The following is a 16223-nucleotide window of genomic DNA, read 5'->3' on the forward strand; positions in this document are numbered from 1 at the left end:
CAAAGGTTACCTAGCAGTTCCGGCTCTTTGGAGGGGAGAACCGAGAGTGGTACTTCCCTGCTTAGAGCCGAGGGGGCGGAGGAAAGGGAAAGACCACCGGGCCAAGTCAAGGAATTCCTCCTACGCGGTCCACTCAGGCATGCGCAATGCAGACCCCAGAGTTGCTAAGGCCCCAAGGCAGAAAGAGGAGTAGCATACGGTGAAAACCAATCAGAGGGCTCAAAGGCCAATCAGTTAGCCAATCCGGATTCGAGAGTGAATCAGAGCTTCAGCATTCGGCTAGCCCCACCAATATCCAATCAGGGAGTCGGCTACTTTGGGCGGACTTTTCAAAACAGCGAAAACAAAACAAATCGGGGACCTTTAAAAGGTGCAATGCGACCAGAAACTATCTCCTTCCGCCCCCTCATGCCTATCGCTACCATTTCCCCCCCCCTTAGGATCAATCTCGGAATGAAGCCGATGTCCAGATTCCATCCTTCGCCTTGAAACCGAGAAGGAGGAGTGGCTCAGTAAAGCAAAGGCGAGCTGAGGAGGCCTCAAAGCTGGCTGGAGATAAGGCTTATGGGCGGAACTATTTTTCAAAGTCTGTTGCGGCAGCGTCAGATCCCTCCGCGGGGAGTCACGTGCCCCGCCCCCTTGGGGGCGTTGAAAACTCAAAACAAAAACAAGGGGTTTGCTAGGGCCTCCGCGGTGGCGGCGGCTGCAGTGGAGCCCGTGGTGGGGCAGGGCTAGAGGGGCCAGTGCAGCGCCCCAGCCGGAGGGTGGGCGCGCAGGCAGCGGGATGACGCCGGGTCTGTGAGGCCGAGGCGGCGGCGGCAGGGGGGAAGGGTCGGATGCCGGTCCGGGGGCACCGCTGAGGCTGCGGGTCCCAGACCTCGGAGATAGGTCCGGAAGCACCCGCCGCGCCCAGTCCCCCCGACCGTGACGCGGAAGGCTGGTGGAGGCGCGGTTCCAGCACGGTGAGTGGGCCCACCTAGAATCGCAGAGTTTCTTTGTTCATGGTCGGTACTGCGGGGTTCGATGTCAGAGTGCCCAGTCCTCAGCCTGGGGAGCGACTCCGGTCCTGCCCTCAATCCTAGGGCAGTGGGCGCCCGGGGGCGGAGAGATGCTGATAGGATGGATAGAGGGTCGAGGAGACTGAATGAAGGCAGTTCTTTGGTGTATCCCCCTCGCTCATTTTGCCACGGGAGCTCGCTGGGGTGGTTCTTGAATTGACGGAATCGGGGCATCAGTGGATGCAAGGGTGTTCCTGGTCAAGGGGCGGGCTGGATTTCTGTCCCCAGACCCCGATCGGGTGGGCCCTGCCACCCCAGCGGTCTCTGGGACTGAGGTCTCTCCCGTTCGGGTTCTGTTCAGAGTAGGCTCTACTGAAGCGGATGGGGAAGGCTTGGGGGCTGGACTCCAGCGTGAGGGGCTTCGGGAGCCGAGCTCCGCGGTAGAGGCGGGGCTCGGGAGTCTCCTCCCTCCTGTTCTTTGTTCGGTCGCGAGACTTTCTCTCCCCTCCCCCCTATTGTGCAAAGCCCCTGCCCCCGGGACCCTCTGCCATCCGAGTCCCTGCTGCGTTCCACTGGGCAGAAACCCATCCCCCACGACTTCAGGTGTGGCGGATGGTCCGGACACCGCCGCCGGGGACAGTTTCCTGTTTGTGAAACAGTGGGGAGGCCGGGGCTGGCCGGTCTGACCCAGCGCTGGCCGGCGGACGTGACCAAGGGCCCTCCCCCTGCCACACCTCCCTGGCGGTCGGGGAGGATTGCGCTGGGGTTCGGCTGGACGTGACTGGTCCCCTAACCTGCTCCTCGCCAGGGTGTACCGGGGCTCCCCTCTCTGGAGGTATTGGCCCCGGCTCTTTTGTGGCTTCCCCTCTCACCTCTGCCACCCCCAGGATAGACTAACTGTGTGTGGTGTCTTTGCTGCAGATGAAGGATTTGGGGGCAGAATACTTGGCCGGTCGTGAAGGGGTGCAGCTCCTCGGATTGTTGAACCTCTACCTAGAACAGGAGCAGAGATTCCAACCTCGAGAAAAAGGGCTGAGCTTGATCGAGGCTACTCCGGAGGTAAGTTCCCAGGAAAGAACTTGTTCTAGCCGCTGACGCGACTTGGGGAAATAACTTAAAAAAAATTTTTTTTAGTTGAATTAAGACTAAAGGCTGCGAAGTTTTTTAAGACTAAAATTGGTCTTCCTAGAGTACTAAGATATATCTTAATACAGAGTCATGCTTTTGTTTCTTAGCAAGAACGAGAGTGATACTAGCTCTAGGGAAGTGTTTCTTCAAATGTGGCACCCCCAGCCTGCAGCTTCTGGGTTGGAGATTCCCTGGAAATTGAACGGGTCATTTGTGGAAATACCCTCTGGCTATGCAATACTGTATAGTAGGCTCTTGAATGATTTTTTTTTTTTTTTTAAGAAAACAGGCAAGCAGCCGTCTGTATGTCCATTACAAAGGGACTGAATTATATTTTATATAACCCTCTGGAAATTTGGCAACAGTTTGCTTTATATTGAATTGGAGAATGTTTTTTATGATGTGTGCATATATATATACATATATATGTATTTAAGATTGCCTTAATTTTTTATTTATTTGGCAGCCCCATGGCGTGTGGAAGGTTCCAGGCCAAGGACTGAACCCCAGTCATGGGTCACGGCAGTAGCAAAGCCCAACCCTTAACTACTAGGGAACTACCATATGATATTTATTTATTTATTTTGTCTTTTTGCCTTTTCTAGAGCTGCTCTCAGGGCGTATGGAGGTTCCCAGGCGAGGGGTCTAATTGGAGCTGTAGCTGCCGGCCTACGCCAGAGCCACAGCAACGTGGGATCCAAGCCTCCTCTGTGACCTACACCACAGCTCATGGCAACACCGGATCCTTAACCCACTGAGCAAGGCCAGGGATCAAACCCGCAACCTCATGGTTCCTAGTCGGATTTCTTAACCACTGAGCCATGATGGGAACTCCCCATGTGATATATTCTTTTAAAAAGCAATGATATGTACACATTTGTATCTGAAAAAGTGTAGTGCTTTGGTTAAATGATAGCACTCTGTTCCCTATATTCTTGAAGATTAAGGGGAAAAAACACCTTATTTGAATCTGTGTGTATTATCCATTCATTCAAGTTCTAAGATAGTCATAAACTTTGGCTCTTGGTTTTTATTGCAGAATGATAACAGTTTGTGTTCAAGATTGAGAAATGCCAAAGTAGAAGATTTAAGGAGTTTAACCAATTTTTTTGGATCTTGCACTGAAACTTTTGTCCTGGCTGTCAATATTTTGGACAGATTCTTGGCTCTTATGAAGGTATTTAATCATTTTTATAAGTACAACTTCCATTTTTTTTATACCCAGTGCACAGTGCCTTGCTTATGGGAATTCAATAAATACTTGGCAAGTGAGTGTACATTTTTAATCAGAGTTGTGATCTTTAGTCCAGGTTAAGAGACTACAAAACTAAGTGTAGCTTAAGTCAGGTTTTGCTGTACTGCTTATATACCTTCTCTTTGAAGATACAACGAAAGGAAGACTACTGATTTTTAAGTATTCTTTATTCAGTTCTCAAAATAAGGTTTTCACATTTTCATCTCCTATTATGTTTCTCTTGAGCCTCGGTGTTTTTAAACACCTGAAACATGACAAAATGGAAGGATAGCAGTGTGTTTAAAGGTGACTTATTGCCTTCCCTATGAGAAGCTTTTCAAAGCAGGGAGCCACAGTCATATTAACAATTACCAGCAACTGTTAGAAAAATGTGATGATTCTTCTGCCGGTGGATTGCTGTCAGCTGCTGGGTCAGTTTTCAGGGCACCGAAAAGAAAAGGGCAGCCATCTGTCCATGGCAGCTTTTACATATGCTCCACTCTGCACATCTGATGCAATATCTCTCTTGGGGAAATTTGCATTGAAGTATGGGATGATTCTTAAATAGATTAGAAGAAGATAAGTAGAGTATGTTCTTTTTATATCGGAAAAAGTGTATTTTCTTGGTGTCGAAAGGCTTATTTGAGGGGAGATTGTACTATTTGGAATTTCATAAATTTGAAATACAAAGTCAAACTCTGTTAGAACCTAGCTTTTGAACTTGCGTTACAGTTTCTTTTTTAACCTGCAGTTAAATTAAATAATTTATTATTTTATTTTTATTTTTTGTCTTTTTAGGGCCTCACCCCAGGCATATGGAGGTTCCCAGGCTAGGGGTCGACTCTAGCATGCTCCACAGCCACAGCAACTTGGGATTTGAGCCACATCTGCGACCTACACCACCGCTCATGGCAATGCCAGATCCTTACCCACTGAGCAAGGCCGGGGATCAAACCTGCATCCTCATGGGTACTAGTCAGGTTTGTTAATCGCTGAGCCATGAGGGGAACTCCCTAAATTAAATAATTTAAATGCTGAAAATGTCTTTTTTATTTTTTAACGGGAGATTAAGACAGTTTAAAATTAAGAAGAGTTAAGTATAATTGTGTATAAAGCTAAGTACAGGGAAGCAGCTTGATTGTGTTCTGTCTTAAGGAGAGGCTCATTACTGTATACTTTCATTTGTTTGTTTTGTTAAATCAGTGATGGTTGTTGGAAGAAGCTTTTTGTTCTTTGTTTTTCAGGTGAAACCTAAACATTTGTCTTGCATTGGAGTCTGTTGTTTTTTGCTGGCTGCTAGAATAGTTGAAGAAGAATGCAATATTCCATCTACTCACGATGTCATCCGGATTAGTCAGTGTAAATGCACTGCTTCTGACATAAACCGGATGGAAAAAATAATTTCAGAAAAATTGCACTATGAATTGGAAGCTACTACTGCCTTAAACTTTTTGCACTTATACCATACCATAGTACTTTGTCATACTTCAGAAAGGTCAGTGGGATTACAAATTAAAATTATGTACTTTAGCATTGCTTTCAATAACAGTAAAGAATTAGAATGCCAGTGAAATTAATATTTTTATCCCACCCACACTTTCACCTTGGATTTTTAATGACAAGTCCTTAACATTGTTTACGTTTTTGTAAGTTTTGTAAGTTTTTTTTTTGGTCTTTTGTCCTTTTAGGGCCGCACCCACGGCAAATGGAAGTTCCCAGGCTAGGGGTCCATTCGGAGCTGTAGCTGCCAGCCTACACCACAGCCACAGCAACGCGGGCTCCAAGCTGTGTCTGCGACCTACACCATAGCTCACGGCAACGCTAGATCCCCAACCCACTGAGCAAGGCCAGGGATCGAACCTGCAACCTCATGGTTCCTAGTCGGATTAGTTAATCACTGAGCCACGACGGGAACTCCAAGTTATGTAAGTTTTACAAAAATGTTTTATCCTTTCTTTCCATTGTATAGGAAAGAAATACTGAGCCTTGATAAACTGGAAGCTCAGCTGAAAGCTTGCAACTGCCGACTTATCTTTTCAAAAGCAAAAGTAAGTCAATTTCTTGCTTATATATATTTATATGTCATTGTTTCTATTTTGAATTTAAAAAATAATTTATTTTTCTCTCTTTTTTTCCTTGTAGCCATCTATACTAGCTTTGTGCCTTCTCAATTTGGAAGTTGAAACTTTGAAATCCATTGAATTATTGGAAATTCTCCTGCTTGTTAAAAAACATTCCAAGGTAATTATCTTTACAACTTATTCTTTACAGCAAGTTTTATTTTTTCCTGTGCTGCCTTAATGATTAAGTAACACTGTGTGGGGCTCTTACCTTTTACTTATTTTTTCTTATATCTTAAGTCCTGATGTTTTCCAAATGCAGGTTTTCTTTTCTTTCTTTCTTCTTCTTTTTTTTTTTTTTTTTTCTTTTCTTTTTCTGGCAGCACCCAACAGCATGGCATATGAAAATTCCTGGGCCAGGGATTGAATCTTAGCCACAGCTGCCACCCACACCACAGCTGTGGCAACATCGGATCCTTAACCCACTGCCTTGGGCCAGGGATTGAACCTGGAGCCTTGGCGGCTACCAGAGCCACTGCAGAGACAAAGCTGAATCTTTAAGCTGCTGTATCACAGAGGGAGTGCCTCCAAATGCACCTTTGGCCCAAACAGTGTTAAGTGGAAAGGGAACCTGGCCACTTAGCCTAGGTTGTTTCTGTATTCAGACGACCCTTCTGTAGTCTTCCTGCCATTTGGTGATATAGTGGTGTACATTGTTCCCTTGTTCTAAGATGTATACTAAGTAGCTTTAGTAAATACACTAATGGCATATATCCCATTACGTCTGTGGGGCTGAGTTATTGTCCCATTAGTGGCATTACCAAAATAACGTCAGCTCTTTTTCTCCTTAAACCCCTTTGTCAGGCTAGCCCACTAAGTTTTTATTCATAAAGAGGTATCAAACAAACAAAAGCACAGTCCTTTTTCTTAAACCGAGAGTCTAGTTGGAGAAGTATGGAACTTAACACAAGGTGGGGTCTTCTGTCGTTTATTCTGTTCCATAGTCTCACATAGGGACTGTGTCTCTGAACGTCGAGGGTACTGAATTTTATTAGCAGAGAAGTAGGGTAGCCTGGGAGAGACATGGTGATTGGGAGCCTGGTTGTACCAAAAGAATTTTAGACAGTGAAAGTTGGGGCAGCAAAGGCTTATGGCCAGGAAGTTGGGATACTCAAAGGCTTTTGGGAGTCATTTTAGGGTAGGTTCAGATAGAATGTCTAGGTGACAGTCACGGGCAGGAATAAGGACATCCAACTCAGTGGTTTTAGAGGCCAGGTGTGGAAATGAGGCATGGAGTCATGAATGACCAAGATTTAGACCTAATGATGGAGAAAATACTGGTACCACAGAGGGAATTTGAGAGAAGTTAATTTGTGATCAAAGAAGTATGATTTTAGGTGCTCGTAGGCCTTCCAGATAGGTAGATGTCTAGCAGATCTTTGGCAGTCTGGAATAAAAACTCAGAAGATCCTAGTTGGAGATTGATGTTAGGGATTTCTCATGAGGAAATAATAGTTGACACTGTAAGAAAATTGTGGGAGTCTTTTGCTTAGGGGTGGGTTAAAACTCCGGGTGTTCAGCGTTGGTGATTTCCCCGTTCGGAGCCACGTGAAGGGAGGTACATGAGACGCATGCAGGCACTGTCAGGTTGGAAAGAGGTTCTCAGGTTGGGGCAGGTCAAGGTATTGAACTTGGATGAGAGTCCCACAGGGTCTCATTGAAGGAGATGATTGGGTAGACAGGGTGATGTCAGGAGAAGAAGGGAGTGATAGCAGCCAGATTGCAAGGGGATTAAGACATGGTTGGATTAGGTGGAAATGGAGGCCAAGATGGTATAAAACCATCTTGTGTTTGTGGTGCAGGTGCATGCACTGTGAAGCATTTTATTTTAACAGATAATGTCCAGCTTTTGTTTGAATCACGAATTTATTCAAATGTAAACCTTTTATAATAATGTTATTTGGAGACATCTTCGGTGAAAATTGATTCCTTGCAGTAAACTGGGGCACATGCCAGTGGTGGAGGAACCATGCCCTTCTGGGGAAATTTCTTCTCTGATATTGCCAACTTCTCCATTCGCATGTGCCTGGTATCTTAATGTAAATGCATATTTTAGCAGTCCAAGTGATGCTCTCTTGCAGAAACCTAAATTATGTTCGGTTCCTTTGCATTGAGACTATCAGTGAAGGTTCTTAATAATTGATTTATTAACAGACGTAGTGTTTTTGGGTCAGTGTGTTTTCTCAAATTAGGTGGCGTGTTCTCTGTATCAAATCCTATGCACATTTATACCCATGGCGTTCCTCCCCCAAAGCTGTGGCTACCAAATTTTGACTGTACATCAGGAACTCCCAGGGAGCTCTAAAAACTCTTGATGCTCAGATCACGCCCTGTATCAATTAAATAAGAGTATCTAGGGGTGCGAGCCAGGCATCAGTATTTTTTATAAATCACAGGTGCAGCAAGGTTTGGGAACCACTGTTATAACCTCTTCATTTAATTTTTTTTTTTTTTTCAGATTAATGACTCCGAGTTCATTTACTGGAGGGAGTTAGTTTCTAAATGCCTAGCAGAATATTCTTCTCCTGAATGTTGCAAACCAGATCTTAAGAAGTTGGTTTGGATTGTTTCAAGGCGCACAGCCCAGAACCTCCATAACAGCTATTATAGTGTTCCTGAGCTGCCAACGATACCGGAGGGGGGGTGTTTTGATGAAAGTGAAAGGTAAGCAGGTTCCCTGATTAATTAGACTTTCCCAGACTAAACGTTACTGATTTTTGTGTATCAGAGCCCCTACCTCTAATAGCATCATATCTTCAGGTGGGAAGATTAACCAGAAATAGTTTTATTAAAATAGGTAATAACTTTTGGAAGTTTACCCCCTCCACTTTTTTCCTTTATTAAAACAGCAACAAAACCCAGCATCCTATACATTGTTACCCCCCACCCCCAGGACTTATACCTGGAAGTTTGTAGCTTCTGGCCATCTGCACCGGCCCCCAGCCCCCAGCCACCACCCATCTGCTCTCTACATCTCTGAGTTCTGTTTTTTGTTTTTAAGATTCCATATATAAGTGAGATCACACAGTATTTGTTATTCTCTGACTTATTTTACTCCTTCCCTTTTAAAAAACAGGTTATTTGCCATCTCCTTTGCTCTTTGAAATACAGTTCAGTTAAAAACAAACCAAAACAACAAACAACATTCTGGGCGTTTTGACCTTAGTATGAGTTCTTCAAATGGTACCGTGGGAGGAGGCTGCAGGTTAAATGACCAGAAAGCAAAGGGATCTGCCACCACTAACACGGCAGACTTCTGCAGATATTTTTAGTTTTGCCAAATGCCGTTGTTTTATTCAGAGTTTATTTTTGTTAGTAAAATGAATTATTTAATTTTATTAATTTGATTATTTTATGCAATAGGGAACAGAAAACCAGAAGTACCATTTGCATAGCTTGTTGGCTTGTTGGTTTGGTATTTGTGCGTATCAGTGATGCAAGTATTGATGCAAGGAATACATCAGGACCATGTGACAGGAGGTCTTTGTCATTAGCCTGCATTTATTGGATTTAAAATACATAGGATTCTACACTTCGGTGCTGACAGAGTTATTAATGGTATAGGAGTAGTAGTTTGGCGAATGGTAATTTGTTTAAACCTCTTAAGCAAATCTGTATTTTCTAAGGAGGTTATAATAGACTTCACTTTAGGAATCCTCATAAGTTAAATTTTTGTCTCTGTAAAGCTTACAGTTTGAATGTAAAAATCCCGAGACCAGACCTATCTGTTCAGCAGGTTTTGTTTTTTTGTGGGTTTTTTTTTTTGCCTGTATGATGATCAAGTGTGTTTTAAGTGATGGGATCCTTTTCTTCCCATTTCTTTTCCTTCTAGTGAGGACTCCTGTGAAGACATGAGCTGTGGAGAAGAGAGCCTCAGCGGCTGCCCTCACAGTAACCCGGAGTGTGCTTTCTTTTTCAGCTTCAAAGTGGCACAGACGCTGTGCGTTCCATCTTAGAAATCCAGTTGTCCTGGGTCCGAATTTACAGTGTATGTACAGGTTTCAAAGCAATAAATGGGGGAGTAGGTAGTTTCCTGGCCCAGCCCCCATCTAGGCAGGAATTGCATAGCCTGGAATACCTACCTTCTATTTATTATTCAGATCAGATCTGGCCTATTTTCATATTTAATCCTAAGCCATCAAATGGGTTAGTGCCTCTTGAACAATTAACAATACTTTAGACATTGGCACTTTATTTTTCTCGTTGATCTTTAGCTACTTGGGGGAGGAGGGAAGGTGCTGATATCTTCAATTTATTACTTTTCAAGAAGCTTTTTAAAGACGAATAGTGTAGCTTAAACTTTTTATAAAGCCTTCAGGTGTCATTACTGAAACAGACTGGGGAGCGTGCAGGTGCTTCCTTAGCAGGGATAATGGATAATCCTTTAACGGTTTATCTTAGATTCCCCCCACCCCAGAACAGAGAATATACTCTTAAATGTCGAACACCTTTTTTTTGTTGTCTTTTGAATAATCAGTGTACTATCCGATGCAGACTCTATACACTTAGGACTTATAATATTGACATTTCTGTGAATTTTAGTAAGTAATGTCTTCATTGCTTTGAGGTTTCTGCCAAAGCAGAAATAAGCAACAGGCTAGGGTTGTTAGATAGTTGCATTCCTAATGCCTAAGTATTGTCAGACTATAGTATTATTTTAATGTTTTTAAAATAATCCATAATCTGCTAGTTTTGCATGTACTGGTGTGAAAGCAGTGCAAGAAGTTGAACAGAACTAGGTAACTATGGAACTGATAAATGTTGATCTAGTAACACATCTTACCTCCTTTTCTTATATTAAAAATAAGTCTGCATGATTACATTTTCTTTCCTTTGTAATTCACATTTCAGAAATAATGGTATTAGTATATGGGTGCCATATTGAATATGAAGTGTAAAAAAAAAAAAAAACGAAGTGTTTGTAGTGTTAGTTTTAAGTGTATCTGTATGGTGGTACAGCCATAAGAATAGGGATTTACAAACTCTGTACACATAAGCTTTGTACAGAGAATTTTTTTAACTCTATAAACTGTATATAAAAATGTAAATCTTTAAAAAAATGTACATAAAAATAGTGTATTTTTTTACCGTGTGTGTGATAGTCTAGTCATTGCATGTAAATATAATTTATTGTGTATTCTGTATTATAAATCATATAGTGATGGCTTACTTTTTTACTGGTAAGTCAGCATCCATTGGATGTTTCCTGAAGTGAAGCTTTTTGAAGTAATAATAGATTACAACTCAAAAATAAAAATATCAATAAATTGTATTCCTTGGTTGCAGTCACATCTTAGTTTATAATTTTTTGGTGAAAAATAAAAAGTGCTTGCTCCATTTCAGTGGAGAGGCTCGAAGTGAGGCTGGCATGCCTCCAGGATGAACACTCTCTGGTTACCAGAAGTCAGCGAGGTAGTGTTTCCTCCCTACAGTGGCCCTTAGCCTTGGAGATACGGAAAGTCAGTCATTTGAGAGTTGACCTCTCTCTGGGGTGGCCTCACGTTAAACAAAAGAGTGGCATAATAACACGAGTTCTGGCCTGTTCGTGTATAGTGAAAGCCAGCAGGTATGAGATAGGCCAGAATACTCAGGTTGGTGGGTCAGCACAGTCTCTCTGTAGACAAATGAAGTTCTCTTCAGAAGGATGCTTGCTGAGGAGTTCCCGTCGTGTCTCAGGGGTTAATGAATCCGACTAGGAACCATAAGGTTGCGGGTTCAATCCCTGGCCTTGCTCAGTGGATTAAGGATCCGGTGTTGCCATGAGCTGTGGTGTAGGTTGCAGACGTGGCTCAGATCCTGTGTTGCTGTGGTCCTGGTGTAGGCCGGCAGTACAGCTCTGACCCCTAGCCTGGGAACCTCCATATGCCGTGGGAGCAGCCCAAGAAATGGCAAAAAGAGAAAAAAAAGAAGGATGCTTGCTGAAATAAGCACTAGGAGAGACAGCTCTGACTGGACCTTGCCAGCCTCTGGCTCTTCGGATCTCTTTTTCTAAGCTTTAGGTTTGTTTTCAAAGTGGTGGCCTTTTTTTTTTTTTTTGCTTAGGTTGTACATCTAGGTTGATTTCACAGAGCTTTGGTTTCTTTAGTTTGTTAGAAAATGAGATATGCTGCAAATGGTTTTCATGTAATACTTCTTCTCTTTACCCCTGAAGATTGGGGGATGTTTTCCTACCCTCCAGTAGAGAATCTGCTTGAATGACTCTCCTCCTTTTATTAAATAATTTTGGCACATAGCAGGCAATATATTCTTGCAGAGTTTGATTTGTTGAGATGTGAAAGTTTGTTGAGCTGTAAAAGTTCCTTGTAGCTTTCCAAGCCTTGAGTCCCCTTCAGTTCCTCTAGGGTTTTATGGCTTTTCTTACTGCCTGCTGTAAATCTCTGTGAATCTGTGCATGTGGGCCTTCATCCGTTCCCCGTTCTGGTTTTCAGTATATTTAGACCCTTTTACTGAGCTCCCAGCCTGTTTATTTACAACTGGCCATCCCGGGTGGAAGTTTCTGATTCCTCCCAAAGCTGCTTTTCCTGTGTGTCTGTTTGGGTGAGTAGGCATCTCATCTGCTCAAACTTAGATGATATTCTCGTTTCCTCCTGCCTGCTGCCACCCACCTGGAGGTCACCAGTTAGCATTTATACTGTGTATCTCCCCTGTCTCCACTTTTCTGCCACTGGTTTGGTTCAGACCTGTGCTCTATCAGCAGGGTTTCTACGGCATCCCAGGGAATCTCAGTCTCCAGGCTTACTCCTGATCTCTTTGTTGCCCGAATATCATTTTTTTTTCTTACTTTGTTTTTACTTTATTTTATTTTATGTTTTTCTCTTTTTTTGAATATCATTTTTTAAATTTATTTATTTTTTATTATTGTTATTATTTGATTTTCCAGGGCTGCACCTGGAACATATGGAAGTTCCCAGACTAGGGGTCTAATTGAGGAGCTGTAGCTGCTGGCCTACACCAGAGCCACAGTGGCCAGATCTGAGCTGCACTTGTGACCAGCACCACGGCTCAGGGCAACGTCAGATCCTTAACCCACTGAGCAAGGCCAGGGATACAGCCTGCATCCTCATGGATACTGGTCAGGTTGGTAACCTGCTGAGCCACAGCAGAAACTCCCTGAATATCTTTTTAAAATATGAAAATCTTTTAAAAATATGCAAATCTGGGAAGTTGCCTTGTGACACAGAGGGTTAAGGATCTGGCATTGCCTCAGCCCTGGTGCAGTTCCCAACTGCAGCATGGGTTCAGTCCCTGGTCTGGGAACTTCCATGTGCTTGCGGGCACATTCAAAAAAGTAAAATACGCAAATTTGATTATGTCTCTCTTGAAAAACTCTTAGCTAGGTACCTCAATCAGGATAAAGTCTATCATGATATGTTAAGTCTCTTCCTAATCTGAACACAGTAACTTTCTCCAGACTTTTTTTTTTTTTATGCCTCGCTGGTCTTTTTTTTCTCGGCATTTCCTAGAGCTAGAAGATATATATTAAAAAAGGTAACTGGCAGTTTTGTGGAAGATGGAGTGGAGCAGGTAGAGATGAATAACGTAACGGGGGGCCCACTCAGAAGTCTGGCAACATCCCAGGCAGTGACGGATACTGAATTAAGGTGATGGCAGTGGGGATGAGGAAGAAAGGTGGAAATCGAGAGGTACAGTCCTTTCTCTGGAGGCATTATTATCAGTCTCACAGACACGCCCAGAGGCCTGGTTATGCCCTTGTTGGGCCATTCAACCAGGTGGCTTTGCCATAATTGTGACGAATGAAATTGAGAATCAAGCCTCCTGCCCCATTCACAGCTGGGGTGAGGAGAAGCTTGCCGTCTTGGTCTCATATTTGCTTCTTGACTTTTCAAGTTTTGATTCCCTCATTTCCGAGTATGTGGGGTACACACTTTGCTGCTTCTGCCATTGCACATGCTCAAGTATGACTCTCCCTGGTCTTGGTCTGCCCCCTTTTGCCCTTCAGGAAGTGAGACTGGACAGATAACGTGTTTCACTCATCTGTTGTGCTCAGGTTTAGTACTCAAGCATAGAGATGTTGGTTGGGGAACACTTGTCACAACAATTTAACCATTTTCTTTCTCTAGCTTCTGCTGTTTTCCTTTAATTCTTTTTATTTCACATTGACTGCTAATTAGATGTTCACCTCTGCCTCTCACCTTCGCCTGCATGCATGCCTAGTGTCAGAGCTTGTTTAAACAACCCATTTATTAGATTCTTCTATGGCCAAACACCATGTACTTTGTATCTGTCACTTTTGAATTGAGTTTTTCTAATTATTTGTACCGAAAATGGTCAGCAACTTGACTGATTCTGTGTTTAGCACATCAGATGGGGGTGGTAGATGGTTTTGCAATAGCCCATGAGTCCTCCCATCCTGTGCACACTTGCCACTCTCCCCATCAGGAAGTGGAGTCCATTCCTTTGAATTCCAGCTGGCCTCGTGCCTGGCTTTGCCTACTAACGTGCCACGGAGTAAGTTCAGTGCATGTCCAAGCTTAGGCTTCGAGAGCTTCTTTTATCCCTCTTGGAAGTCAGCCACCATGTTGGGAAGAAGCAGGTTGGGCTACTGAAAGTTGAGAGCCTGGCCCAGAGAGGCTTTTGGGGGTGAGGAGCTATCTTGGATGTTCCAGCCTCAGCTCTCTCCCAGCTGAATGCAGCTTGCATGAACATCTTCAGCTAAGCCACACCGAGCAGAAGGACCACCCCGCTGATCTCAGTTAACCCACAGACATTAAAAATAATAAATCATTGTTTTAGGACACTAGGTTTGGAGGCCATTTGTTACACAGCAGTAGATAACCATATAATGTTATTTATAGTCAAATGGTGGTTATCCCTGAGTGGTGAGATTATAGGTGACATTTTTTTTCTAATTATGCTTCTCTGGAGTTTATTATTATTATTATTATCATTCAATGAATTTATCACATCTGTAGTTGTATAATGATCATCACAATCCAGTTTCACAGGATTTCTATCCCACAACCCAAGCACATCCCCCCACCCCCCAAACTGTCTCCTCCAGAGACCAAAAGTTTTTCAATGTCTGTGAGTCAGCATCTGTTCTGCAAAGAAGTTCAGTCTGTCCTTTTTTCAGATTCTACATGTCAGTGAAAGCATTTGATGTTGGTGTCTCATTGTATGGCTGACTTCACTTAGCATGATAATTCCTAGGTCCAGCCATGTTGCTAAAAATTCTGGTATTTCGTTCATTTTAATGGCTGAGTAATATTCCATTGTGTATACCTACCACATCTTCTTGATCCACTCCTCTGTCGATGGACATTTAGGTTGCTTCCATGTCTTGGCTATTGAAAATAGTGCTGCAATGAACATCGGAGTACATGTGTCTTTGCAAGTCATGGTTTTCTCTGGATAGATGCCCGGGAGTGTGATTGCTGGATCAAATGGTAGTTCTATGTTTAGTTTTCTGAGGAATCTCCATACTGCTTTCCACAGTGGTTGCACCAATTTACAATGCCACCAGCAGTGTACTAGGGTTCCTTTTTCTCCACACCCTCTCCAGCACTTATTGTTTGTAGACTTTTGGATGATGGCCATTCTGGCTGGTGTAAGGTGGTACCTCATAGTGGTTTTGATTTGCATTTCTCTAATAATGATTGATGTTGAATGGAGTTCCCTTTTTTTCCTTCAAATTGAGTTATTATTGTATTGACAGAATAAAAAATGAACTCTAAAACACACACACATGGATTATATCCCCCCCTTTTTTTTTGTCTTTTTAGGGCCACACCTGCGGCATGTGGAGGTTCTGAGGCTAGGGGTCTAATCAGAGTTGCAGTTGAGGGCCTATACCAGAGCCACAGCAATGCTAGATCTGAGCCGCATCTGTAACCTACACCACAGCTCATGGCAATGCCAGATCCTTAACCCACTGAGCGAGGCCAGGGATCGAACCCACAACCTCATGGTTGCTAGTCGGATTTGTTTCTGCTGAGCCATGACGGGAACTCCAAATTATATCCTTTCTTTGATTGACATCCTTATTGGCTTCCCATTGCCCCTTAGCATCAAGTTCAGACTCTTTACCTCAGTTTCCAAGACCCTACTTGATTGGTCCCTTTCTAGCCTAGTTACGTTTAGTTCCCCCACTCGCCTTGCTCCCCTCATTCCTGTGACTCCATGAACATTCCTACGTCTGCCTGGAACACCTTTCCTGTCATCCTCATCCGGAAAACTGCTCATTACCTTAGGGGTCGCTTCATTCCCTCGCCCACCACCAGCTGTTCGAATGCCTCTATGTGTCAGGCACTGCACTAAGTGCCTGGTGTACAAAACCAATCACCACACAAGGTCCCTACCCTCACACAACTTACATTCTAGTCCAGAACCAAATGGCTTACAGCAAATTATATAATTTTTTTTAAAGGTTGTGATGATGCGTTTTCTTCTATGAAATCTTTCTGGAAATCTTCTTTCTCTCCTTGTCAGTGCTATGTATTTCCATAAAACTCTTTCTCATCCCAGCAGTTAATATGTTGCTTGTTTGCTTACCTTACCTGCTATCTGGAATGGCAGGGAGTGTTTGTCTTTCTATTGTTGAGTCTCCAGCACCCAGCATAATATCTGGGCCAAGCTTCTCCTACTCTGGCTGCTCCTGGTAAAAAATAATTCCCCTGTTCTCTTAATATGTTCCAGGCACATTACATGAATTATTTAGTCCTTCCCACAATGCTGCTAGACAAGGACTTCTATTAGTCCCATTTCTCTCATGAAAAGACTAAA

The 16223-nt window shown here is 43.4% G+C and overlaps 1 protein-coding gene across 2 annotated transcripts; it reads left to right on the forward strand.

Annotated features, from left to right (window-relative positions):
- The first annotated feature begins 673 nt into the window (after positions 1–673).
- On the forward strand, positions 674–10769 carry CCNG2 (cyclin G2). Of its 2 annotated transcripts, none has more exons than XM_003129100.6 (8): positions 674–962; positions 1920–2057; positions 3166–3303; positions 4605–4855; positions 5330–5408; positions 5503–5601; positions 7939–8144; positions 9313–10769. In XM_003129100.6, the coding sequence occupies exons 2-8, from the start codon at positions 1920–1922 to the stop codon at positions 9434–9436; spliced, it is 1035 nt and encodes a 344-aa protein (XP_003129148.1). In that variant the 5' UTR covers positions 674–962; the 3' UTR covers positions 9437–10769. The 2 variants fall into 2 exon arrangements, with proteins under 2 accessions (XP_003129148.1, XP_003129147.1); XM_003129099.6 differs by lacking the exon at positions 674–962 and adding an exon at positions 1739–1833.
- Positions 10770–16223: the final 5454 nt, after the last annotated feature.

The sequence above is a fragment of the Sus scrofa genome, chromosome 8 (assembly GCF_054392235.1).
Source record: "Sus scrofa isolate SSC_HxYL_T2T_F1_AM1 chromosome 8, Sscrofa_HxYL_maternal_Yorkshire_Landrace_v2.0, whole genome shotgun sequence".
NCBI lineage: Eukaryota > Metazoa > Chordata > Mammalia > Artiodactyla > Suidae > Sus > Sus scrofa.

Coding starts and splice junctions, on each gene's coding strand:
- CCNG2 (XM_003129100.6), top strand. CDS start 1,920: ATGAAGGATTTGGGGGCAGAATACTTGGCCGGTCGTGAAGGGGTGCAG. Junction 2,058..3,165: donor TGATCGAGGCTACTCCGGAG/GTAAGTTCCCAG, acceptor TTTTTATTGCAG/AATGATAACAGTTTGTGTTC. Junction 8,145..9,312: donor TGTTTTGATGAAAGTGAAAG/GTAAGCAGGTTC, acceptor TTTTCCTTCTAG/TGAGGACTCCTGTGAAGACA.